The following is a 27,114-nucleotide window of genomic DNA, read 5'->3' as shown; positions in this document are numbered from 1 at the left end:
GCAGCCCCTCTGCCAGCAGCTTTCCGAGGGAAGAGGGAATATAAACGGAGGGGGGGGCTCTGGTGAGGGGAAGCTGCCACCTCTTCGCTTTCCAAAAGCTGTCCCAGACCGGCGGTGCAAACCCGAAAGAGGCAGAGCCGCGGTTTGACAAACTTCTGCCTCGTCGCTCTCAGATTCCTAAGCGGCTTCTCTGAAGTGAAACGCTCCAGGTCACTTCAGCAAGCAGGGAGCTGTGAAACCGCATTTGCAATACTCCATCCCACGGTGGCTCGGGGGCTGACATCCTTAGCACTCCATAACGCCGTGCACGTTGCCATCTTTTGTGCCTCGCAAACTCTCGGGGACCTCTGCTTGCTCTCAAGGAACGTGGCTCATCGCAGGAGGGGCAGTGGGGACGCCCGGCCGGGAGGCTTGTCGGGAGTTTGGTTTCATCTCTACTTGCAGGTCAAACTCGATTTTCTCCTCCATATTCGCTCTTTTCTTCTCTCCTCCTCCGCCTCCTCTGCTTTTTGGTGCTGTTCAATCTAGAATGACAATTTTAAAACCAGCCCACAAAGGCAACACTGGGAAGGAGACATTTTAAAGAAATTGTGTCGTAAAGCAAAAAAATGAATGTGCAGGTACCTTAATCAAATGCAAGGACACACCTGGGGTAAAGCGTTCGATTTATCTTTCCGTATGCTTAGTTTTGTATTATTATTTAATACCAGTATTTCAAATGGCAACTAAGGGGTGGTGGGTGAGGGGAATAACAGCCCCGTGGGATCCAGGAGGAGAATAAATGTGCAGATTATCTACAGATTGTGTACAGATGTGCACAATACATACACATACCTACACACACATATAAGATTGTATGTCATAAACGCATAAGAATGATGTGGGGGTTTATTTTCTTTCTGATCTTTTTCTTCCTCTGCACATTTCAATGGTCATGTCTGCAGCTAATGCACACTAAGGAGGAAAAGACCTAAATTCAAACTCAAGTAGTTGGATTGTTGCATGAAAACCGGGTTTTTGGAGGAGGGAAACCAAAATATTTTTAACAGAATTTACAGGATGACGTACAGAACAGGATGATTGTGTCTCTCGGTATAATAAAACAGATTTACACCTTTCAGGATATTTTCAGTTGACATTTTTTCATATTTTTCCTACTCTTAAGGATGGTGTTCCAATGAGCTATGCACCTACTCTGAGAATTCCTTGGTATTGCTTTTCTTGGCTAGACAGCTGCCATCTAACTTACTAGTAAAAAAGAACAATTTTGTATGTCTTCAGCATACATCTGTAAAGACAGCAAAAACCAGATGAGGCGGTTTGTACATTTAGAATGAGCGTGTGTATATGTGTATTTTACACATGTATAACACATACATAAGTGTGTGAGTGTGTGTATTTGTGTGTTGGTATAAGTACATCATGGCAACCTATGCTCTAAAGGGATAGACATTGGTACAAATTTTACCATTAAAACAAGTAAAAATACAATGGCAATCCTCTAAAAGAATCATTGCCGAAAGAATTGTATTTCTACAACTACACTTGCAGCACTTACTTTGATCCTATGAAAAAGTTCTTTGTTGTCAGTGGTTCTGATATTGCAAAAAAGAAAAAGAGGAAGAGTATCACCTACATATTTTCTCTAAATTCATTAAGCTAGTTCTCTTTCTTACTTCTCCTTCTACCACTATGCTCCTTTTTCAGCAGCTCTTCAGCCAAAACCAGTGAGGTGACTGCCCACAAAATCTACAATGCAATTGTGATGGGAATATGTTTATCCTCAGGATTTTAATAGTTTTTCTGAAAAAATTGGGTAATTGAGGTATATTATTGGGATTCTGATTATCCCTGGAGAAAATTAACTGTCCCATTCATTTAACTGGGCATTGCATAGGGATATTTATCCAATTGCTGAAATAATCTTGAGTGATCAAGGTTTTATACTATAGATTTGGATTAATAATGTCATCATGAATGAAAGAAGTATATATGGGGAGTTTTCCATCACCACCATAATAGTGCCTGGGTTTAACAAAATCTCATGTTATTTTCACAGGACTGATTTAGCTACCACTTTGTGTCTGTACTTCAGAAAAAGAGATGTTCTAAGATCCATTCCCACAAAATCCTAAAATAAATGTGTAACTTCTCTCAGATCGATAAATTACATTTGATGTATATGGGCCTTAATTATATCCTCTATATTATATAGAAGAAGGATAAATGCTAGGTCATTCAGCCTTGTTTTTAGTTGATTCTGCATACAAATACATATTTAAGCAAAATAGGCTGTTACGTATATATACACATAGACATATGTACACCCCCACTCAAAATTAATAATTCCTATTAGCCAAAGGGAAGAGAGGGGATAAAGTAATAATGATCAACAAAAATATATTTAATTTCTTACAATTCTAGCAGAATATCCAAAACTCTTTACAGTCAATGACAGATTAAAATTGCTCAAGAAAGAGATTAAAAAACAATTAAAATTGCTATTAAAACATCAAAACAAAACAAAATAAATAAGCTCCCCAAATCTTTCTCATCTAATCCTCTTGAAAATAATTAAAGCTTTCCTTTAGCCCACTGGCTTGGAACTGTCAAATATTCTTAAGACGATGGCCCACGATACTAAATTTTTCTTAAGCCTTTTTGTCACTCCACTAAATTACTACCTCTCTCCAATCCATATGGCTGCAGGCACTAGCTTTTATGAAAATACCCATCCTATGATCTGACCTTGTGTACGGAGCTCAGATGGATCGTCAGAGACTGCGTGGGATGAAACCATGCTCCGATACGACCAGGTCGTCAGGTCAGAGCTACACAGTTTGGAACACACTTTTGTCTTTGCTGTTGAACACATAAAGCTATAGTAGATCTGGCAAAGCAGTGTAATAGTGACCAACGTGATACCTAGGTCACTACTTCCATTTTATCTGACCATGTCAATCCATCAAAAGTAGATGAGCTCCACCCACATCTGGACAATTTGACGAGTAAATATCATTTAAACATTATTATTTATTAAATCATCAGTTATTATTACTACATTAACAATTACTAATTTTTGAAGTATTTACCCTTTCTCAAGTAGCAAGCAAAGGTCACAAGTTTGAAGTAATGTTTTACTATAATTAAAACCAGAAACCCACATTTCAAAAGCTGTCAAGTATTTTTCTTCTGGAACATGTAACAGATGTGACGTTTTCCTGACCATAGCCATCCATACTTTTGTAACTGCTACCATAAAATGATTTACTGGAGAGCATAATTTGATGGATTGAGGAGAAATATGCTCAAATAATCAAGTGATTTGGGCCAAATAACAAGTTTTCATAGTCCTTTATTCCTCGGGATTTTGAGAGCATATCAAAAGGACATTATTTAAATTTATTTTACATTTGCACCGCATTACCTGATAGTCTTAATAGATCATTTTCTAAACAGGACAGGTGGCTTTACTGCCAGCAAAGTAAAGATGTCATATTGTCACATATAATTTTTAGAGGCAAAAAATGTACCACATGGATAATTAGTTTCACTCTCCCACAATTCCACATAAACAGCTCGTGAAAGACTGTTGTGGCAACGTCGCCAAATGTCTCTAGATATATAAATTACACACATATGCCTATTTTTATAAATGAGATTTGGGAATATCAGTAGCAATTGCATGGTGGAAATATTTAGCTCATTTCAGAGGTTGTACTGTGCTTGCACTGTATGAATGGCCCATGGCCCCAGCACAAATCTGTCTGTATTTAGTAAATATCAGTATAACCACAACATTAATTTTCCTTTCACCTAAAGCGCTGGCTGAGAAATCTAGTTTTTATCCAAATGTTCTGTAGAACATCCAGTTCCTCCCTCAGTCTGCATAGATTTTTTTGATAATCATGAAGCGCAGTGTGGCCAGACACTTTGCCGTCTTTTTCTCTTCTCTGTGCAGCAGATTTGGGATGAAATTCCCCACTTTGCCCCTGAGCCAGGGCTAGTTCCAGGACTAGAGATGACTGTCTTACTGCAGATGTGTTGCTCTCAACGGTGCACTCCCAGCAGATGTCATCCCTGGTCACTCCTCTGTGGAGTGCTCTGGTAGCAAACTCCCCTTTTGTTCTTTCCTACTACATCTGTAAGGGTGACTTGTTGGTAAGATGCTTATCAACATGTTGCCATTGCTTACGGTCAGACGTTGATCCGCCTCATAGAATAGGGGCAGAGAAGTTGTTTTATGTAATCTGATACGAACCACACTGCAAGAATTAAGATTCCATTATTGGCATGTCTTCCTGCCTTAAAGCTAGAAAGCTCCATATATGAGCTACTGTCACCTTGGAAACGTTCAGGCAAGAAATACCAACTGCCTGTAGAAGCACAGTATGTAGCCATATAGCAAACTGAACTGTCCAGTTCTACCAAGTTTCAAATTGATCATGAGGTGGTACTAAAGTAGCTTCTAAATTTAACTTCACAGTAAGAAAACAGCAGGATTTTAATTTATGCACACACACTCCATTACCCAGTTTCTCAGAGATGCATCACTGGTGGCCAGTGCCCACAAAATCTAGAAGAATAGCATCAACCGATGCCTTTTTGTAAATCTCCTGGAGCTTAAAGCCGGAATAGATTCACTGACTGTAAGTTGATAGACATAAATTGTGGATTGGGAGATAAGAACTTGTCTGGGGAGCCATAATTTACCATCTTCAGAGGAACTGCAGATATCTTCCCTCTTCTTGCATCTATAGGGAAGATAAAAATCTAGATTGCCTTTCCTTAGTGATAAATTACTCACCTGACAGGAAATCATGACCAGTGGCCAGGAAATCATGCAGTCAGATGTAACCGGTAGTGCGCACTCTGAAATGGCTGGTGCTGATCGGAAGGGGGCTGTTGTAAAACTTTAATAACAAAACATCTGGTATTTCTGTATTAAGCTGGATGAGCAATTTGAACTTTGTTCCAGTTCAGAGTGAATACTACGTCAGCATTTCCTACAGAATGACAATTCAATTTCTAATCAACTCTGAATGCTGTGTCTCTGGCTGCAGCAGTCGTTATAATCCATTATGGTTTACAGCAAAGTTACAAATCAGCTATTCTTTTTTGACTCAAGTGCTGGTTAGGTTTTTAGGAAACTTAGAGGTTAAACTTGGATTTATTTATTGCTAAAACTACAGTTATCATTTTTTGTTGTTGTTGTTACAAAAATTGTCCAAACAGTTGTAAATATCCTAAATAAAAATATCACAAGGAACTGAAAATCAGTGAAATTACCAGGTGTTCTGACAAGTGTTTTCTTGAGGGAAAAAAATGTGCTTAGATCTTTTACATCCTGACTATAGGAGTGTGAGAACTGGCAGGTTCAGAGTTAACAACAGTTATATCTATTCTAGATCTGCAGAGAGAGCTATACAGTTAATCACTGCATATTTTTAGCCTACATCTTGTAGCTTTAATCCTGCAAATGTCTGTATGTAATTTGTTTTATGTAATATGAATAGATGCCATAAAATCAAGATTCCACCAGCTATAGAGCTAAGAATGTCCATATATTTCTAAAGAATGAGGACCTATAGCGTAAGTGTAGGACAATGAATTGGTCACTGTGAGTAATATATACCCTATACTGTGGGTGCCAGTGGAAATAAATACTTAGATTAGCAGCATGTGCTTATATGCATGGTATCAAAAACCAGACCTTCCTTCTCATAGCAACTGTAAAAAATTACAGAAATATTGCTTACAATTGAGGAACATTTTCAGTTAAATAAATCTGAGAATGCCTTCTGTCTCTCTGTACGGGTCAGTGTGTATTTTGGTATAGAGCTCCACTTAAAGAATGATGTCCCAATATTTTAACTGAATCACTCTGAATCTTTGAATAGCTGAATTTCTCTAGCATGTCATTTAGGCCTAGTGCCAAGAATAAGGGGGCAAGAATCTATTTTTCTGTGACTCGAACTGCAGTGTTCCTTAACTTTGTTGAGGTAATACCTGGAATAGAACAGAAAGGAAACCTAGTTAATTACTAATTAAGAGCTAAAATCTGGTAACTGAACGTACGGTAGCAAACACGCAGGTTCAGAAGATTCCTCTGAAGAACAGAATAGTCCAACTGAGACACATTTTATGAATACAGATATTCAGTTTCACTATGTAAATTACTGAAATATCACCTAGATACTTTTTCATTTAGTGATTTTGTGCATACTTGTAACGATTATTAAAGTGTTACAAGGAACCGCAAAACCGGCAGTTTCTGCTGAAGCTAGAGGAAGCATTCAGAATGTGACATTATAAATGGGCAGCATGATCAGTACACATGATTTTTGCTGTAATAACCTTTAATTAGTAACTAATGGTGAAATCCTATTGTCAGAATAGTACAGGCTTATTTCTGAAAAGGCATTTAAGACAGCTTCATTCTGGATTGAAACTCGGAAATCTTCAGTATTCTAAAATGCATGTACACCAACCTCGAATCTGTACGACTTCTGCATTGCAGAAAGTCATGTGAATTCACTAAAAAGATTTTTTTTAAACATAATGCCACCAACTTGCTTAAAATTTATAAATGTAGGTGGAATAAATACTAAGCTGGAAGGTCACTGAAAATGTCTCTGATTTCAGTTACCTGAAATCACCTGTGCTAGCTGCCCAAGCCAGGCGCAGCGGCTGTCACCAGAGCCCTCGCCAGTGCCATTATTCGCATTAAGGCAATGGAAGCGTTAATGCCACCGTATTTTTAAAGTGTCAGTCATTCTTGTATGTATTAGAGAACGTGTCAACAGCTCACAAAAATGTATAAAAAATCTTGCCAATCAAAACCGGAAAGACGTTGCGTTTCACAGCGGTTCATATTTTAACCTACGCTACTAAAAATAAAAAAATCGTCGAGCAGGAAAAAAAAAAAACCTGATCAACTGCTCAGCTGGTTCAAATCTTTGTAATTCATGGGCTTGAATATCCGCCCTACATCTTGTAATTCCGCGTACTTATAAGAGTGCAAATTTAGAAGCGAGAATTTAGAGCCGGGAATTTGCTCACGACGATCGCATTCGCCGTTGCCAATGCAGGGCACTGCCTGCGGCCGGCGCCTCCCGCCACAGCACGCCGGCACGCACCACCCCGCGGGGCGGGGGGGGGCACGGCGAGCCGCGCAAGCAGCGCCGGCCTCCTTCAGCGGCTCCAGGGGGCCCGGACTCTCTCCGGCACCCCTGCCGCGCGATGGCTGTGGTTTGCTCCGTTGCCGTGGCAGCGGATCCAACGGCCGCTGTGCGCAGCCGTGGAGATAGGAGGTGGTGAGGCTGCGGGGTGGGTCGTGGTGCGCTGAGGGGCGGTGGGCGAGGGTCGCGGGAACGGCCGCCCTGCCCTGCCCTGCCCTGCCCTGCCCTGCCCTGCCCTGCCCTGCCCTGCCCTGCCCTGCCCTGCCCTGCTCGCCTTGCCTTGCCTCGCCTCGCCTCGCCTCGCCTCCGCGAGAGGGAGGTGTCGTGGTCCCCGTGATGGCGTCTCGTCGCCCCGGCCCCGCGCGGGGGGCAGCGCTATGGGCCGCCGGGCTGGCCCCTGCCCCGGCCTGGGCTTGTTCGGCGGGCTGCCCCGCGAGCGGCTGTTACCAGAGAGGCGCTCCCGTGCCGGAGGTTTTCCCGCCGTCCCGTTGCCGGCTCTGGGGCGGACTTCTGGCGGTTTGCTAGAGTGGGGTCGTACAGTGGTGCCCTGTCCCGTGTAGTTGTGTGTGGTATTGCTGGGGTACGGCGCGAATCCAGGGTCGAGATGGGGTTTTGGCAGTGCGAGGTTCAGGTGCCATGTGGTGCTCTGTAATGTGACGAATTGTGGAAGCAATGTGGCTTTCGCTGTCTGGCTTGTGATCTCCTTAGAGAAGGCCTGTGGGCCTTCTACCATACTGTAGATTTTGCTCTAATTTACCCAAAGCTCTCTTGCACTGGAGTTGGAGTTGTACTACCTGACAATGCAGTGGCTTAGCAGAAAGTATTTGGGCTACTTCTGGTGCATTGGCAGCTCGATTTACGTTTGTGTTACTTTAGTGCCGCTAACATCCTTAAATCAACCGTAGCCCAGTGCAGGAATTCTGCCTTGGTTTTAAGATGGTTTTTACCATATAGGTAGTCTATTCTGTACTTCAAATTCCATGGTGTATTTTCTCTGTTCTTTAACTAGAGAAAATAGATATGCTCATCTAATTCATGTTTTTGAGTTCTGCAACAGGATTTACATACATGCGCTCAAAGCTGAGCCACCACCTTCATTAAAGTTAATCATACGTACAAGTCTGTGTATGGGTAAGATCTCGATGAAATGCTCAACCATGTGTTAATAACTCATTCTAGATGATGCATAGAATTTACTGGTTTCTAATAAATTGTATCAACGCTTGAGAACAGGTTACTTAACACTGGAGAACTGCACAAGACGCAAGAGCAAGCAGTGTTTGTTGTTGTTGTTTCCTAATCATTCTGGGTAAAGTGGTTGCCTAAGTGGATAAAATACATTCAGAAGGTTTGTTTTATTATTGAATTGATTGTTATTAAAAAAAAAAAAGGCAGTGTCTTCTCTTTTCTATAAGAGATTTATTAAAGTTGATACTCAAAATGTGTGACTAGCACAAAGGTGTGTGACTGTATCCAGTTATTTCACATGCATTAAGCATTTACTTGAATGCTATTAATTCATCTCAAGATATAGTCACCACTATTGCAAGTTCTTGGAGATTATGTATATAAAACCTGTGCTCTTCTCTTTCTTAGCCTGGTTATTTTGAAAGAACTATCAGTATGGAAGAGAATAAGATCAGTTATAGTGAGGAAGAAGAGCAAAAATCTCTTCTACCATTTCTGGAAGAAAAAGAAGGCAAAGCTGGTCAGTTCTCTAATGTGGAAGAACACTGGGAAGGTGAAAATAATGAATTGTTTTGATAACCCCCGAAAAACTAACATTCATGTGTCTTCTAATTTAGTAGATGGGAACAGTACAGTTCTAGGGTTGAATGCTATTCCAAGTAAATGCAATGATTCTGGTAGGTGTTCTCTAGCATTACACTATACAGCTGTAACTTATGCAAACCTAACCCATTATTTCTGTAGCAGTAAAATCTCTACTTTTTATTTCTGTAAGGCATTTTGAGTCAGAGTTATTGATGGTAAAAATCTAATATTTGACTGTATGGACTTGATTCAGTTGCTCATACATTGGCCATCTAGTGCCTCTTGAAGTGCTCTAGACTCTCTCATCTGGCTCCAGAATGGCATATGTCTTCCCCAGATTCAACTCTATGAAGGTGTTGGATACCCTAAGACATCTGAACTGGCACCAGATACCTCCTAATAGGCAGACAGTTTCTCTAATTGTGTCCAAAAGTATGTTTCGGTGTATTATGTGAGGCAACATATCTATCATTTCGCAGATTATCATGTACGGTGTAGTGCTGAATACTGATCTTGATGTTAAAGAGTTCTTAGGCTATTCTTTTCTCATTGTCATTTTCTTGATTGCTGTCAATACATTACCAAAACCTGTCAATACATTAGCACTCTCCTGTGTTTTGGGGCTTTTTTTCTCCACATACATTGGATTGTTGGGGAGACTTCCATAATGAAGGCAGAGAGCATTTTCCTGTTTTGGTTTGCAGGTGTACAACAGTAGTCCTGTGTGTTTTGCCATGTGAATTTTTTTATATACACTGCAGTAATGCTATAAAATGTCATCTCTGATTCTCCATGTTTTGACTTGACAGCAAGTATACTAGAGCTTTGCATTTTAAAGTTCAAAGTCTCTATTAAACTGTTGTTTTAATATCTATCAGAATACAAGCTTGAAGAAGAGTTGGCTGGTGGTGGCAAGACAGGAAACAAGGATGCTTCTGAAGGAGTTCAAGACAAATCTGATTCTAGCATGTAAATAACTTGTTGTTTTGTTATCAGTTATAACTGTAATTTCATTTTTAGTGTTAACTTACCTTTTCAGGAGAAGGTTTGGTTAATTCAACTATGCATTTTTTGTCAAATCAGTCATAGGCAACATAGACCTTTCCACAAAAAATAAATTGAATTGGTGACTACTGTTAAAACAATGAGCTGAGTAAGATAAAGACAGACTCCGGACACTTTTTAATCCGAAGCCATTGTAGGTATGTACATATAACACAATGATTGCACCACATTAATGTGGGCTAATTGGCTCTCCTCAAAGAAGTGTTACACTAACCAATGTACACTTCTTCTAAAACCCAGCCAGCTCTTTGTAATAATATGGAGTGTTGTGTTCGTATCCCTCTGTACTTGTAGAACATTGGGAGCTGTTGGAAAACGAGAAGTTTGTCTGCTGAAGAATTTCAGTGTTGGATTGTAAGGGGTTTTTTTAATATATACGGAGTTTTGTACCACTGTGTAAAGTCAATTAGCGGAGAATTGGTATGACGATGGTACTACGTTGTACTACGATTAATCAACGATTAGCACTACATTGATTTTACAAGTAGGTGGTACAGTGGATTTATTCCTGGAAAAAATGAATGTACATGTAACAGAGGTAGTCCGTGAAAAGGCATTTGGTGGTTTGAATGTGGCCTTAAGTAGTTGCTGCTCTCTTCACAAACATCAAAGCACAGTTTGGCGTACTTTGACAAGCCTGTTAATCTCTGCCCTGGAATGACCTGGCCTAGGCTTATAAAGCATAATGAAAAGCTTAAATAATGTTTATTAATATATGTATGTGGGAAGTTGCATAGCACATACGGCTACTGCCAGTAAATGTTGACAGTGTTACCATTATCAACAGAGAAACTCGAAATACACCAAAATGACTTAAAAAAAATAAACAAAACCCAAACCTTCAGACCTCTTCTTGCTATATGTCTAAGCAGACCAAAATGGTGAGAGATTAGCTCACCCCACAATCTGATCAGCTGTATACAATATGTTTAAAAGGAGTTTAGAATGTTCTCTCTGAAGTTTTAAACTATTGTTCAGGAAGACTAGACTTTGCAAACCCTAGGTATAATCAAGAGGAGCCACAGGCATTTCAAAACAAAGACATAGAATTTATGTGGGTTGCATAAATTATGTGGGTTGCAATTATGCATTAAATGTGGGTATAAATGTTCAACATTAGATATCCAAGTCTAAAAATCTTGGCTTAGTACATGCATGTAAACTTCTTGTACAGATTATGCTCATTTTTTTCCTTATTTATACTGGTCATATTTGTAGCAGTTCTGCTAGAATAAGAGTAAAACCCACAAATGCATAAGTGGATGACGTACAAAGTTCACATGACTTTTCAATTTCTCATCATGTTTTAATTGTTAATTGTGTGTTTCAATTCAAAGGGAAAGCTTGGAACACTATTTGGGCGACATTAATAATATTCAGGCTATGAAGTATACAGATAGAATTTGCATATTAACCCTGCAGAGGAACCTAAAAGAGCTCAATGACATAGCCAAACAAAAGGAGCTTGTGGTCCAAAAAGCCAGGTTAGTGTTTAAGCAAACATAATCCATCAGCATCAGTCACCCTCAAATACTGGGATACTGTATCTGCTATAAATATTAGAGTTTATAGAGTTTTTTCATGAAAGTTATGTGATGCAAACACTTGTTTAATATAATATATTCAATATATCCCCGAAGCCTTGTAAAGAATTAAGGATCGAGGTTAAAAATTAATTACATACTTGAAAAAATGAAACACAATAATGAATGTTAAAGGAGAGATGTTTGGTCTGGGAGAATTAGATGCTAATTCCTTTCAGTGATGTTGGCACAATCCTGCTGGTTCAACAGTCAGTTGGAAACATCAAGTGGAAAATTCATTGTAAACATTTTCTTAACGGTGCTGGGAATGGTACGTTAGAATCGGTGAAGTTACATACTTTAAGATCAGCACCTGCTATGAGTGTTTTGTGATGTTAAGGTCACAAAGACATTCTTTAGCAGCAAATATATCTGAAGAAGGCTGATGTAAAAAGGTGCTGTTTATGCTGTTGTCATTTTTTATAATATCTGAACTCTGGATGAAATCAGAATAAACTCTTGTTACATTTTTTCTGGATTTTTTTGAGAAAATGCTTGAAATTAACAAGGGCTTCTGAAGAACCTCATAATAAGATCTTAAAAAAAAAAAAAAGTGGGATGGTGGTGGGGAGTTGGGAGGGTTCAAGGAATCCTAGCTGTGAATCTTGCCCCCAAAAGGAAGAGTTTCATGGGAAAGAGTAAAGAACTTGGAAAACAGAAATAATCTGTTTGTTTCTTGCAGAGACAAGCTGAGTACCTGTCAGCTGCAGATCAAGATGCTAGCAAAGCAGCTGGAGTACGTAGACATTGAAATAGAGAAAGAGGAGGAGGCTGGCAATGTGTAGGTAGAGAGTATTTCTGGATACCAAAGATTACAGGCATCCCCTACGTTTACCTGTGTAACTAATGAGATAAACTTTCCTGTTTTCATCTCTTCGTGTTGTTGAACAGTTGATAGAATTTATAACCACATATATTAAAGATCTTAATAGATCAGTGATGAAACCCATTGCCATTCTTGGGTTGAGGTGTAACGGCATTAGCCTGGAAGGCTGTTCTGGTACAAGGGTATTGCACTTTCAGCTAGTGAGCGAAGCGGTGCATTCACTCCCATGTTGGTGAGCACTAATGTTGTAGTCACTTTCTGGTTGACATTTTCAGCAATAATTCCTCCTTTTGAAATAAAGAATAAAGGTGCATTGGCTTGGGAATCATTGATCTCTATGCTTTGTGGTCTAGAGCTAATATTCTGTTAGGTAAATCAGTGCAGAAAGGGGTGGAAACTTAGAAATGGATAGGAAAGAGCCATAGATTTTAAAATATAATAACAACAGGTTATTAAATCGGCCTAGCCCACTACTGTCAATTATGTTTATCAGGGTCTCAATCACATCTATTCAGTAGGATAAACCAACCAACACCAATGTGCCACAGCACTTTTAGGGGTCATGGTTTTGCCTCTGGTAACTATTACAATCAGGATTTATATATACCTGCCACTTCTTTCTCTGTTTGTTTTATGTTGTGAAATGCATGAATGCCTTTCAGTAGTCCTGCATGCAGGAGCTGTTCTGAAACACTTTTGCTATAAAGTGGGAGGCAATTTACTGTACTCTTCACATTTGGTTTAAATAGAAAGAAGTGGGTGGCTTGTGTACCAGGAACCAGTGTATTGTGAACAAACTTTGCAGCTGCATTTTATGACCTGTGTTAATCTTCAAGTTAGTATATCGATGAATGATAAAGGTAGGTTAACTGCCAAAACGGAATAGCTGCTTAAACAAACATGGTGAGTTGAATGCTAATGAGACTCCTGTGATGGGTGCTAGTACTCCCTGTTCAGGATCTCAGAGACAGTAACAAAACCCAACAAAGACAGAAAAGCATTGTAGCAGTTTTTGCGCTTGACGGGTTGAATTGTGAGGTCTAGATATGCAGAAAAATAGCAATTCTCAGAATCTATATTTAGCAAGTGAATAGTGGATTAGAAGACTTGATAAATTTCTGGCTTATGAAGCTCAAAGGCATCATGTTTTAGCAATAATGGAAATACTAGCTACCGTTAGCATTACTGATGCCCAATACAAAAATTTTGAAGTTAGAGTAGTAACTGGAGGTAGAAGATCCATTTCCAACTTTCCTTTGAGGAAGGGAGTTTATGTTGAATATAGTCAGTTCACTGTGTGCTGATTCTGTAGTATACTGTCTACTAGTTTTCCTGGGTAGAGAAGACCAAGGAAAATAAACAACCGTGTGGCAATGCTGCCATTGTAGGCAAAGTACATGGACTATTGTAATGCTATTTTAAAAGCAGAATCAGTCTAGGTTCGCCTAAACTTATTTTCATTAAAAATACTACTTTTATCAGCTTGAGAAATAAATAGTCATGTTAAGCTACTGGTCAGTGCTTTTGAAGTGAATACTCCTCTGTAAATTTCAACCAATGTGTAACAATTTAAAGAAAGCTATGCCTTTGAATGAAGAAAGGACACTTAGAAGGCTAAATAAGAGACGGCATAAATTAGTGGAATTCTAATACATAAATCTCAGCCTCAAAGCTGTTTTTTATTGTTGCTGGTCTTGTTGGGGGGGGATTCTTTTTTAACCTTTATTAGTTCCAATTTCTTTCTGATTGTTTCTTTTTAATGTTAACAGCGCAGCTTTGTCCCGCCTTCAGGCAATGCGCAGACGACTATGCACTGAACTGGAGAAAGAGAAGGATTTTGAGTTGAAAACGGCTTTGACACTAAAAGAAAACATGTAAGTGAGGGAATGAGAAAACAGTGTGATGGAAGTCAATCTTTATTATGGTCTTCATATGCTGTTTAATGAATTCAAAAGTTAATCACTACAGAAGTTGTTTGTAAATACTGAACTACATAATTTGAGGTCATGTGAGGTTGACTGCAAGACAAAGGATCTTGAGAGCAACTTTTAGCCTGAACAGTTCATTGCTTAGGAAATTGGTTGCTGTGGCTTAGCTCCTGAGTTAGTTTTGCACACGTAAATGAAGTTTTGATTTTATTTGGAGTTGTGCATACATTGTGGACCCAAACAGGTCTCATTTTAAATGGAAAACAAGCTGGACTAAAGTAGACCTGTCTGTGATACTGAGCTCTGAATGAGCATAAACACTTCTAATTTATGCCTCTTAGTGTTTGTTATAGGGCATAAAGGAAAAGATTGAAATTGAGAATGGTGAAGACATTGTAGTGGTACTGTGTATTCTTATGCTAAGCTAATATTCCTGCTCATAATTGATTGTTCACACATACTAAATTATTTATTTATATAAGACAGAATAAAACTGTCTTTTGCAGAAGGCAACAGGTGAGTGTGTTTATATTTTGGCACCAGAGGTACAACTACTAATTCCACCATATCAAAGGAAGAATGCAAGCACGAGCTTATAGATGTGATTAACCAAGTGATTAACCAGAATACAGTATGTTCTGCTGCAGTGTTGTATAATAGCTTTAAAATGCTTGACTCATTTATTGTGTTATTAGCAGTAACTATATTAATGTGTGTATATGTATCCCTATCATATCTAAATTCCTTCAGCAAAACATGGAAGAATAAAAGCTATGGTCTGTCCCTGAAGTTATTTACCATTGAAGAAAAACCTAGTTTTCTAAATTTTCTTGTTTTTCATATTTTCTTCTGGGTAAATGTGAATTTACGAAACAGAACCTTGAGCTTTATTTTTTTACTTTTATTTTGACTTTAAAATGACATGTGCTATTAGATATGAGCCTTAGTCTGAAAGGTGCAATACCTGTGTCAGTAACAGGGTGTGATTTACCATATAATTTAAAAAAATAAAATAAAACGTGGCTAGATTTTAATTTTCACCATAGAGCCTTACCTACTCAATAGCGTTTAGTAAGTGAATGAATGTCAGTATTTCAGTGAAAACAGCTCACATGTTGTTTTAAAGGCTTGAGATGTGGCAGATAGAAACTGAGCAGGGAAAATATGAAATCCTCCGTGAACAACTTAAAAAAGATGAGGAGGAGCTAGAGATGCAATACCAAGAACGAGCCCAAGTGCGGATTTGGAAGGAAAAAATAGCAGCACTGCAAGCAGAAGAAAATCGGCGGTCTAGAGAAAAGTAAGTGCCTATAAGTCAGACTCTGCTTCCTTTCTCCATATTATTTTTAGCCAATTCACTATTTTAGGTGTTGAGAAGATGAGCTAATTCAAATACCAGTGGTATTGTGTTTCTTAGTTGGGTGTTGCTTCAGGAATATTTTATGAGGAAATGGAATTAAAATAAGAATTGTCCACAGTCTTGCAGTTATGCAGGTAAAGATTTGTGATATATGAAAATAAACTTGCTAAAGACAAAAAACTGTGAATGCTTTTTGTCTGAGGAAATGAAGTTTATTAGATCAGACTAACTGCATGTGTCTGGATTGTTGTTGGCCGCCAGGACCTTCTGAACATAAGATCAAGTTCATCGAGATTTCTTGGAGAGAAAGAGGACACCAGTATATCAATTTGTCTGTTGGTTTTGTGAAAGCAAGAGGCAGGAGAGACTAATGTCCTCATTTCAGCACATTATTAATAAATTCCCCAACCCCACCCTTAGATGTCATTGTGTTCGAATCAAGATTTCCTTAGTCAAGCTGCAACTGTTGGTTTGTCTGTGTTTTGTAGAAAAGAAGAGGAAGCCCAGAAAGAATATGAAGAAAGGCATAAAAAAGTGCTTGAAGATGCCAAAAGGAACCATGAAAAAGCAGTATGCTTCCTGAGAAAAAGCATGGCAAGGTTATTGTTCACTCCTTTTCTGTCATTGTACATTCGCTGGTGTACAGTACTTTATGCTTTAGTCTTTGAAAAATAATAATTTTTCTGCTAGGTGTATCTTCTGTTACACTTGGAAATCTTCTGCCCCAGTACCAGTGCTGTGAAGCATTCAAATCTTACTTGGCACAAAAGGAAAATCCACTTACTGTCCTACTATGGTCTTCAGATTCCCAGTAGCTGAAGGGACTGTCTTTTTGATGAGATGCAGAGGGGTCTGACTACTTGTAGGCATTAGTAATGATTTGAAACATTTTATGTATGTGTGTGTCATTAACTGCAGTAGTTTGAAGTAGTATAACTAAATTCCAGGTTTGAAACTTGCACTCTGCCGTTCTGTATTCCCTCTGAAATGTGGTAAAAAAGCTTTCTTGCTGTCTGGTAAAATTGGCTGATAGGCTGTTTCTGTGTGATCCTGTTATTTTCTGATTGATGGTAAATTAACTGTTCTCTTCATAGGTTTCTGTTTATATAATTACTGTGGTGTTGAATTATTTTGCTACTAAAGAAAGTGTGACCACTTGTTACTTACTTTTACTTGTATATTAGGACTTAATTGAAAAAAGGATTGAAATAATTGTACTGTTTCTGTGTTGGTTTATTTTTCATTAGATGGTATGTGCAAATTTGTAATAATTAAGAAAAACACCCAAATAAGATTTTTTTTTTTCCTGAGTAATGTATCAAATATATTTATCTTAATAATTTTTTTTTTCTTGTTTACCATTATATTACCTGGAATACTCTCAGCCTTGATTCATGCCCACATATTTCTAGCTTTTAGAGTTTCTAGGGTTTATTTTTGGTGTGGGTACAAGTTGTTGGCTCATATGAAGTTCACTACGTAATTGTTTAGATATTGGCTATATGAGCAACACCTGAATTCTTACTTTATTTTAGCAACTAGACATATGTCATAACGTGGAACACATTCTTCATATTCAAAATTTAAAAAAAAGTTGTTGAGCAAACTAGTTGAAAGGCTGTTGGCACTTGTAACTTGAGCGGTACCGTATATAGAAGACTCTTCCAACTGTTCCACTTTACCCACACCCAGTAGCATAGTAAACACAGAGGCTTACAGGAAGAATGGTGACATTGACAATTACTACTTGTCAGGTTAAACATTCTAATACTAAAAGCTTTCCAGGATATGAGCCTGAAAGATTTTACTTTGCTTACAGAATTCATGAAAAAAATGCAAAGGAAGAAGTGAAAACTCGGGAGCATATGGAGAGAAGGATACAAGCTGTGCTTTCCCTGAAAACCAGCATAACTTCCAATAGGGTACTGCTGCTGTGGCTTAGATGGGGAATGCAGAAACTGACTTGTTAGAGTGCTAGGTTTTAATGAAAGTGATTTCAGTTTTCATTGCAGAATTGTTGTGTGATACTGTCAGATCACCGACCAAATCTCTTTTGAAACTGGGGAGAATTTAACAATAGGATTAATGGTGTTAGATTTGTATGGGCAGATTTTGACACTTCTACTTACGGAGTTTATTCTGTCGATGATCTAGTTGTTCTGGTAGGGCAACTCTCTTGAAAATAATGCATACTACAACTAAGTTCTCTGAGAACTTGGCCAGGAGCATTTCCAGTTATTATTTGGATCCTACTGCAGAAATACTTCATATGGAGAAAACATATGGAAGAAAACCACTTACTGAAGAATTTAAATGAAGTAAATGAAGAATTTCTGAGCTATGCTACTTTGCTCTTGTACTTATGTTTTGTAGAATCTGGAGGAATTATCTTAATTTAATACTAATTTGGTTAGAACTGTATCTTTTCATATTGCTTCATTGAGTAGCATTTCAAGGGCAGGCTAGAAGGGTAAAGAAGTAGCCCTGGCCTAGTCAGAGCTTTCTGCATCTCAGCACACCATGACTAATGTATATATTAAAAACACTAAGTTCTACTTCAGAGAAATCTACCACAAATTTATACTTAGATAAGGGGACCAACACTAGATTCTCTGTTTTATACTCTTTAATATGTGAATCAAATATGTAACTGCAGTTTGTATGGCTTCACAGGCAAAACTCCAAACTCTCCAGGTTTGGAACAAAGCAATGGCCTTTGAGGCAAAGAAGCAGGAGATGAAAATGAGGGAAGCTATCCTGGCAGAAGGAGGCAATGTTGCCAAGGAAATTTTTCTCCATAAACGACTGCTAGACCATGAAAAAGCGAAACAGTAAGTATTCATATCTATATCAAACTCTCAGCTGCTTACTGATGCTCATGCAGGAATATATTTGAGCTCTTAATCAGATCCTGAAAACATAACATCGATGATGCTGTCTCAAGGGAGTGAACTCATTCTTATACTCTGTATGTGTGATATTGTATAGTCTGTTTTAAGCAACTTGAACTTCTAGCTTAGGTATTATTCAGAGAACCAAAGTTAGGAGCCCGTGGTCTACGATTAGTGCAAAGAAGATAAAACTACTCCCGGAGGGAAATTCAGTGAACCTAAACTGGATCCCTGAAGTAACTGTACTTCTGCATTTCCTGAACACTGTCCCTATAAAAATTGAATAGCTTTCTTAGGCTTTTGGAGACAATCTCTGGAAGATTGTGTGCTTTTTTTGATTGAAATTACTCCTCTGCCTTTGTAGTAAAGTTGATAGGAATGTACCTGTATCTCATCTGCTCCAGTGCAGAGCTTAATTATTGTTTTTAACCACTTATGAAGATGAATTTGAGCTAAGATACCAAACAGAGGGTGGCTGAGGTATGTGTTTCTGCATGCTGGCTCTGCTACAAAGGCAGTAACCTGTAGCGAATGTTAGAGACTTAAGTAAAGGTTCAGTAAGTCTTAAGTTTTGATTAAATAAAGATTCAGTCTTGATAGGTATGTGACACCACTTCTGCTATCCCTAAATATGTTCTAAAAATCATATTAATGAAATAATCATATCAGTTTGTAGAGATCTGCTGGAAATATCCAACTCTATTTAAGTTTAATCCTTTTCACCTTGCTTGCTTTCTCCCTTTCACTGTTTCCCATTGCAGGTCAAGGGAAATCACTGTTAGTCTTTGTGTTAGCTGTGTCATGTTTCTCACAGCAGTTCTCTTCTAATTTCAGCTACCATCCCGCTAATCTGCTGAAGAACCGCTTAGTTATTTCTCCCAGGGTACTGCCTTTCTCCTTTTCTCTGAAGGGATATTCTCAGTTTTCTCGGAGTATATTTCAGCCTGAATACACATTTCTGAATTATATGCAAAAGAAAATAACTTGTTAGTCATGAAAACAATTATGTCATTAATTTGTATATCACCTATAAAAAGATTCTTAAAGAACTGATCCTAGGAACTGAAGATGGCTTTATACTTAAGGCAGATAGCACTGGGAGTCAATATACCATCCTGTCTTTGTAACCATGATTAACTTCTTCTTTGTACCACGATTTTCCAAAAATACATTATAAATACAGTGTCACTTATCTCCTGCAATGGGGCATCATGAGGCTAAATTCAGACATTGAAGTGCTTCAGTAGGCAGTAGCCTGTATTTAAATGAGGTGTTATTTTCTTTGTTCCTATTTAGAATGAGTAATTATTTATATGGATTAGTTGAAGAGGTGAAAATCTATATTAAAAGTGATCATTAGTGTGGATAATATTTGTTGCAGAAAATTGTGCATTAAACTGCTGGTATTAAAACTGAGACTGAATTATCTACTGTCACTTCTGTCACACTGCCCTGTGTGCCATGAAATTTGTGGTCGTAAATAGCTTTGAAATTGTATCTTCCAACGTTCAGTACTTATGTCCTTACCTGTAACCATTCTTCTTCCCTTTATTAAATCCACTGGATTTCAGATAGACAGTTTTCTTTAAATAGCTAACTAGGTTAGGAAAATTATTTAAAAACTTTGTTTTCAGTAGTGATGACTGGTATGCTTTGCACTCCTGAACTTCTAAACCACTGTAATTAAGTATATTTAGTCTGCAAAAATGTATAAATAGCCTCTGAATCACCTGGTGTCTTCACACAAATTACCACTGCACCCAATTTAAAGACTTGCTATTTAGCTTAAAGGCTCTAAAGAAACTGGACTGTAGTTAATATTATTAGTAAACAGCCATAGCTGGTTTAATATTTCTTACAACATTGCATTACAGAGCTTCTAGAGAACAGCAAAAATCAAGAAAAATTGAGATTGTGTCTCGGATTTTGCAAGAAAAAGCTTCTATTCTCAAGCAGAAAAAAAGTCAGTCCTGTACTAAGGCAATTAAGGGTGGTGGTAAACTTGAAGATTCTTCACCGTGGAGAATGAAAACATGGCGATATATTGAGAAGACCTGCAAACATTCAGCTGGAGCGATATCACAGGTAAACAAAGGCCAAAGAATTAACTGTCTTTAGATTTGTTTTTAATCAAAGGTGCAGGGCAGTGAATTCTTTTGCCTGTGAATAGCACAGGCTACAACCAAATACCAGATGGTACAGAACAAGTATGGAGTAGTTTCTCCATTAGATCTCTTAATGACTGTTAGTCTCCCTTTTCTTGATTGTTGATGCTTCTATGAATAAAGATGTTGTCCTGTTTGGTGTGGGGTGGTTTTTTAAGGGCATTTGTAAGAAGAGGTAAATTTTCAAACACATGAATTACAGCAGGCATCAGAAACAATGCAAAGTACCTTCACTTCCTGTTTAATTACCTTCATCCCCGAGTAAGGATTCAGATCAGTTTGACAGCACAAGAAATGTTTCCCCTGTATTAGAAAGGAGACAGTGGTTCTCTCTAGACGTAAGCTTCCTGGATGCGTTTTTTATCTGCACAGTATTCCAGGGAGTACCGGCCTGGAAAATGGAGGTGGAGTGAATTGAATTCCCTGATGAAATTAGTGGCTTCATGCAGTCTTTAGGTATTTAAAAGAAAAGGGGTGGGGGAGAGGTGGTGGTAGAAATAGTCATACTACAACAAAACAACAAAGTCCTTGGTCATTATGTGATACACAAAACATTCAAAATCTACAGTCAGTATTCTCATGCCTGAGGACTAGTTTCTAGCCTCCTATAGTATACAGTTAAGGTCATATAGATGCTTTTAATGTAAGATTTTGTCTGTATTCAGTGTCTTATGAAGGGATGAACCTAAGTTGTCATCTTTGGCCTCTGAGCTTTATAGACCTGTCATTTTTGTATTAAAAGATCTCCTCAGAAACTGTTAACCCTTGAAGTAACTGTCCTCTAGCAATTTTTAACTATATCTTCAAAACTTATGTTCTTTCACAAAAGTCGTGGTGTTCTTCGTCAGCTTGTTCCTCAGCTGGTGAGAGAACTGCTTCTGTAGGAGAGATTTCTGAAAAAATACCCCATGATGTGCTCTGTGAAAGTGGTGAAGATGAGAAAGAGAGGGACAAGACCCTAGTAGAACCAGAGTTCCCAGGACTTTGGAGTCAGGAATGTGACTTGCGCAAGGTAAATGTTGTGATATCTCTTATTAGAAATGGAAAAGAAAAAACATGTGGATGAGGTCCTTCTGTAATTGACTCATGGTGAAGTTAGTCTTTACAAAATTTTGACAGTATCTCTAAAAGTATTTTAATGGATTAGAAAAGTTTAATTTGCCTCTCTAGTAGTTGTATATATCTGAAGTAATGACACTGGCAAGTGCTGTTTTGGGAACCTTGCTTAAAAAGAATAATTATCTATTTTGCAGTTAAAATGCAGACTTTATTACATAGAGGTAGAGATTCAGATGTAAGAATATCATCAGAGTAATTGCTATTTGACACTATTCTTGTAGTGTTTTGTTCTCTTAAAGAGAAGACAATACTTCAATTTTAGTTCAGAGATATGTGAAGACATACATCACATCATGCTCACTTGAGTTTAAAAAAAACTAAACATGACTTTCTGTTGAGTTGGCAACACAGATTGCTTTATGTGGAAACAACTTTTTTTCGTACCATACTAGGCAAAGAAAAGCATATCTTCTAGCAAAGCAATAGTATTCTATACTCGAACAGAAGTAAATAATGCACTCTTATAGAGTGGAATTGTGTAGTTAAGATCTTAAATGTTATTCCAAGGTATGCTTGCATATACTGCTTTTTTGAGATGTAGAAGACCTTTAAGAGCAGACTTTATAATCAATCAAAAAGAAATAACGTCAGTACATATTCATATACTTGCATGAAGCAGCACTGGACCATAACTGAAAAGTTCCAGTGAAGTTAGCTGATTTTTTTTTTTTCTGAATGAGTATTTGTTTAAGAAGTTGAGGGGAAAAAACTCTTTAAGTGCAGAAGAGCTAATACTGCCATTAAAAACATTATGTCAGTGTGGGATGACGGTAAGCTACAGAGCAGACAGCTGAGAATAAATTAAATTCTTCATGTAGAAGTTGGGAGGCTGGGTTTGATCTGGAGAGAAACAGACAAAGGCTGGCCAGATACTGAAAGATTCAATTTGAGACTTTTCTACTTTAAGCTACAGATTCTGTGATCACACTTACAGTAATGGTGTTTTTCACTGATGTTCCTTATTAGATATCCAAAGAAGAAACGGAGCCAAAACAGCTGGCTACAAGGGTAAAGGAAAAAGGAATTTTTGAGAAAAAAATGGAGGAATTCCAAACGGGAATTTTTCAGAAGCAAATAGTGTCTGGTCGTGAATGTAAGGGACGTACTTTCTATAGTAAACCAAGCTGCATTCATTTCAAGGTTAGTGCCCATTCTGTATAGGGCCTATAAAGATGGTGTATGCATCTACTATATGCATATACCGATGTCTTGATCAAAATTCTGTTGCACTGGGAAGAAAAAAAAATTCTTGTTGTCTTTTAATAAGTCTTTAGTCAAACCTGAAATAGTACTTGCCTCTTTCTCTAGCAATCTCTTAGGTAAGTTATAGTCAGATTAAATAAACTGCTTAGTTTTACTGCTTAGGTCTAAATTATGAAATAGTTCCTCTATTTAGGGGAATTTAAATACTGTCAGAAAGGTAAAAAAATGATGAAACCTCTTGTTAGACTGTGTTCCATGCTTTTTAAAAGGCAGCGTAACTGTTACTTATATATTGTTTGTACATAGATTATTACTATAAAATAATGTCCTTGAAGTCATGACTACAATCCAGTTAAGATTTCAGTTTGCAAGTGACCATTGTACTGTACTGGTCATGAGGAAACGGCGCTGCAGTTTATCTCTGTATTGTAATTAACAAGCATGCTGTGAGAGAGTCTAACACTATGCCTAGTTCTTCTCTCTGCTTGAAAAGGTTGCTAGTGTGGCACATCAGGCAAGTCTTCGAACTGTCAGAGATGTGCTGCCAGTCTGCCTGCAGGACTCTTCTTGTCTGTGTGTTAATGAATGTGCCCAGGTACACAGCTTTCGTGGCATTCTGGTTTTATTAGGAGCTGGGAGCCTGTGCCTTGCGCAGGAACACCAGACCTCCACTGGAAGACAGTGGCCCCTAGCTCTGTGTTCAGGAATGTGTGTTGTCTTTGCCTCACACAGTCTAAATTGTTAACAGCTCTGTTAGACCATGAATGTGACAGAATGTTTTTGAAATTCACTGCAGGAAAAGACAGAGCAGCTTAGTGCATTAGCTGTGCACAAACCCAGATCATGTTGCCCCAGCTGTGAAGCATGAGTTCCTGGCTTTATAGGCTGTATGTTTTAAAAGGGCTTGTTTGGAGCAAGGCAATGCTTTATGGGTTTATACAACGCTTTGCACACTGGCCTGTGATCCCAGTAGGGACTGTGAGCACAATTATGGTAAAAGTGGTTGGTTTTGTCATGATGTGTAAATGCTACTTCCTGTAATTCATACCACCTGATATGTTTGGTGTTCCAAGGATTTTGATGTTGGTCAAATCTACAAAAAGAAGATAGTTTTGACAAATGCATCCTACAGTGTTAATTTCTGCAGACTAGTGGGAATCAGTGACTGGCTCAAGGACTTCATCAGTATTCAGTAAGTAAAATTAATTGTAGACTCATTGCTTGTTTTACCTTTGTACCACAACAGGAGATGTAACCAAATTCAGCAGCAAATTAAATAGATTTCAGTAAATACATCTAAATTATTATATTCCATTCTTGTGTGATGAGGAAAGGAACTTCTCAGAGCTGAGAAGTAAGAGGCTTACTGAGCCTGAGCTGCGTGTCATTTGTTTCTGTAGGGGTGATAGCAAGGCACCAGTCCCCAGTCTGTGGAAAGCAATATAGATCTGTGGTAACTGCCAGCCCTGAACAAATAGAAAGCTTTTTTCCAAAAATGTCAGACCCTGTTAAAAAAGGGGAAAAGGATCTCTTTGTAGGTACAAAGAAGTAAAAGAGGACCCAAGCTTTTTTCTAGGCCACCACAAAGGCTTTTAAGCCTAGGCAAACCTTTTTCACCAGCTGCCATCCTTCACAGCATGGTTCACACTAATTTCCAGATTACTGCTGAAGTTTAAATGTGAAGAAGCTGAGGAAGTAAAGGAATTTATCTCAAAGCAAAGAGCACTTAAATTGAAATCCTGTGGTCTTTCCCATCAATCCATTCATATAATCCTGATGACAGGTTATACGATGAAGTACTCCGTCCAGTTGAGAGAGATTGCAAATTAATCTCAGTTTAACTATATTGATAATTTTATTTGACTGTTTATAAATAAACACATGGAATTATCCCAAAAATGTTTCTTTTTAAGAATAATTCAGAGACTAGCTTTCTCTGGAGATATTTCAAGTGTTTAAAAATATAAAATACTACTTTTCACAACTTGCCTTTATCTAAAAAATGAAGTCAAGAAAATAATATATTTACTTGGAACTCTGTGACACACACAAAAATTTATTTTAGTCTAGCATGAAAGTGAAAAACTGCTAAAGGTCTTGTTTGTGTGTAAGTGAAGCTTATTGACAAATAGGAGACATCAGAGCAAACTCATTTGGCTTACATAAAAAGTTAAGGTTTCAACTCTTACGGCTGGATGACTGACCTGAAGAAACCATTTCTGTGACTGTTTAATTGTACCCCAGTGAAATAAACAAGTTGTAGTACCACAGTAACTGATTTCATAGTCCAGAGAGAGTTTTACAGCTCACTACATGCTGCCACTTGGTAGTGATAGATTGCACTTGGAATTTCTAGCTGGCTTGATAAGAAAAATTACGGTGCATAGTTACGCCATTCCTTGCCAGCTTAGTCCCTGTAAGAGTACGTTGGAATGTGAACAGACTACAGGTCTTGACTGAATGTAATCACTTGAGAGCTGTAAAGTCTGAATCCAGCTGCTGTAGAAGATCGTGCTAAAGACGTTTAGCACTTTAGTCGCAGACTAATGGAGGTGCATAATTGACCACACTACAGCAGAGCACTTAAGCTTTTAAACTTGCTCTGGTGCTCAGCTGAATATGAATGTAGTTTTTGCTTGTTTTGAAATCATGTATGTGGACTTAATTTTGACCTACTTACAATACATGTTTAATTTCTACTACAAAGTCTGAAGCTACTAATCTTCTGACAAAATGGGGTTTTCTTTCCTGCTCTGAAAGGTTGAATTTTTTTTTCTCATTTAGTATGTTGGACAATACATATTTTAAATCAGCACCTCTGATTTGTGACCAAAAATGAAACAATCCTTTCTGAAAGGCCTAAGTCTTTTCTTCATATAATTGCCTTTTAAAGTATTCTCTGAATACAAATTATTAAACATTGAGTATTGTGAATAGAATGAGTCAATGATTTTTTCCATGTCTGATGAATTAATTACTTTTTTTTTTTCAAATTGGTTACCCATACATTTACCAGATAGCTAGCAAAAATAATCTATAGATCTTATTATCCATTGTCATATTATTAGTAATCTGAACAGCACAGATCACAGAACCACAGAATTGTATAGTTTGGAAAAGACCTTTAAGATCATCGAGTCCAACCGTAAACCTAACACTGCTAAGCCCACCACTACACCATGTCCCTAAGCACCTCATCCAAACAGCTTTTAAATACCTCCAGGGATGGGGAATCAACCCCTTCCCTGGGCAGCCTGTTCCAATGCTGGACAACCCTTTCCGTGAAGTAAAATTTCCTAATGTTCAGTCTAAACCTCCCCTGGTGCAACTTGAGGCCATTTCCTCTTGTCCTGTCATTTGTGACCTGGGAGAAGAGACCGACCCCCACCTCTCTACAGCCTCCTTTCAGGCAGTTGTAGAGAGCGATGAGGTCTCCCCTCAGCCTCCTTTTCTCCAGGCTGAACACCCCCAGGTCCCTCAGCCGCTCCTCATCAGACTTCTGCTCCAGACCCTTCCCCAGCTTCATTGCTCTTCTCTGGACACGCCCTTCTCTACACATGATCAGATGTGTAGACACTGATCTTGCATTGTATAATGCTTATCTGTTCTCAAGTAGAACCATACCTAAACTGTTTGTTACAAAATAGTTTTACCAAGTATTTTGAAACTACCCAGTACATCCAGGCTGTCGGGGTATCAGCTGTCCTCTAAATCCCTTGCACAGGTAGTCGTAGACATAATGCTTGAGAACTGTTATCAGTGACAGACGCTATATTTGCTAATTAAAAGCTATATTCTGATGGTTAAAATGAGCATTATTACATCTCCATGCAATGGGAGCCTATTCTTAGCGTAGTGGTTCTATGTGTGTTGGTGTGTTTGGCAGCCTATGCTCTAAATCATAAATATTTTATCAAGATAACATTTGGAATAGAAGGAGCTATTCCTTAAAGTCTTTCTCAGGAGAAACTGCTAGTGATCTGTTCTGAAGGTCAGTATACAGATGCTTATTTCCCTATT

The 27,114-nt window shown here is 38.2% G+C and overlaps 1 protein-coding gene across 11 annotated transcripts in view; it reads left to right on the top strand.

Moving 5' to 3' along the window:
* The first annotated feature begins 7,483 nt into the window (after window positions 1-7,483).
* CFAP74 (cilia and flagella associated protein 74) overlaps window positions 7,484-27,114 on the top strand; it is a 50,778-nt gene continuing 31,147 nt past the window's right edge. For 5 of the 11 annotated variants that reach the window (XM_075520503.1, XM_075520501.1, XM_075520500.1 and 2 more), the window contains exons 1-13: window positions 7,484-8,922; window positions 9,833-9,923; window positions 11,357-11,503; window positions 12,285-12,383; window positions 14,198-14,302; window positions 15,483-15,656; window positions 16,205-16,315; window positions 17,536-17,638; window positions 18,390-18,547; window positions 20,482-20,692; window positions 21,602-21,784; window positions 22,858-23,031; window positions 24,168-24,286. In XM_075520503.1, the coding sequence (XP_075376618.1) occupies window positions 8,805-8,922; window positions 9,833-9,923; window positions 11,357-11,503; window positions 12,285-12,383; window positions 14,198-14,302; window positions 15,483-15,656; window positions 16,205-16,315; window positions 17,536-17,638; window positions 18,390-18,547; window positions 20,482-20,692; window positions 21,602-21,784; window positions 22,858-23,031; window positions 24,168-24,286 (1,793 nt within the window). In that variant the 5' untranslated portion in view covers window positions 7,484-8,804. Of the gene's footprint in view, window positions 8,923-9,832; window positions 9,924-10,037; window positions 11,504-12,284; window positions 12,384-14,197; window positions 14,303-15,482; window positions 15,657-16,204; window positions 16,316-17,535; window positions 17,639-18,389; window positions 18,548-20,481; window positions 20,693-21,601; window positions 21,785-22,857; window positions 23,032-24,167; window positions 24,287-27,114 lie in introns of those variants that run through there. The other 6 variants (XM_075520507.1, XM_075520504.1, XM_075520502.1 and 3 more) reach the window with 6 other exon arrangements.

This window comes from Mycteria americana, chromosome 18 (genome assembly GCF_035582795.1).
Source record: "Mycteria americana isolate JAX WOST 10 ecotype Jacksonville Zoo and Gardens chromosome 18, USCA_MyAme_1.0, whole genome shotgun sequence".
Taxonomy (NCBI): Eukaryota; Metazoa; Chordata; class Aves; order Ciconiiformes; family Ciconiidae; genus Mycteria; species Mycteria americana.
The sequence above is the reverse complement of the archived record's forward strand: the minus strand, read 5'-3'. Positions and strand labels throughout refer to the sequence as shown.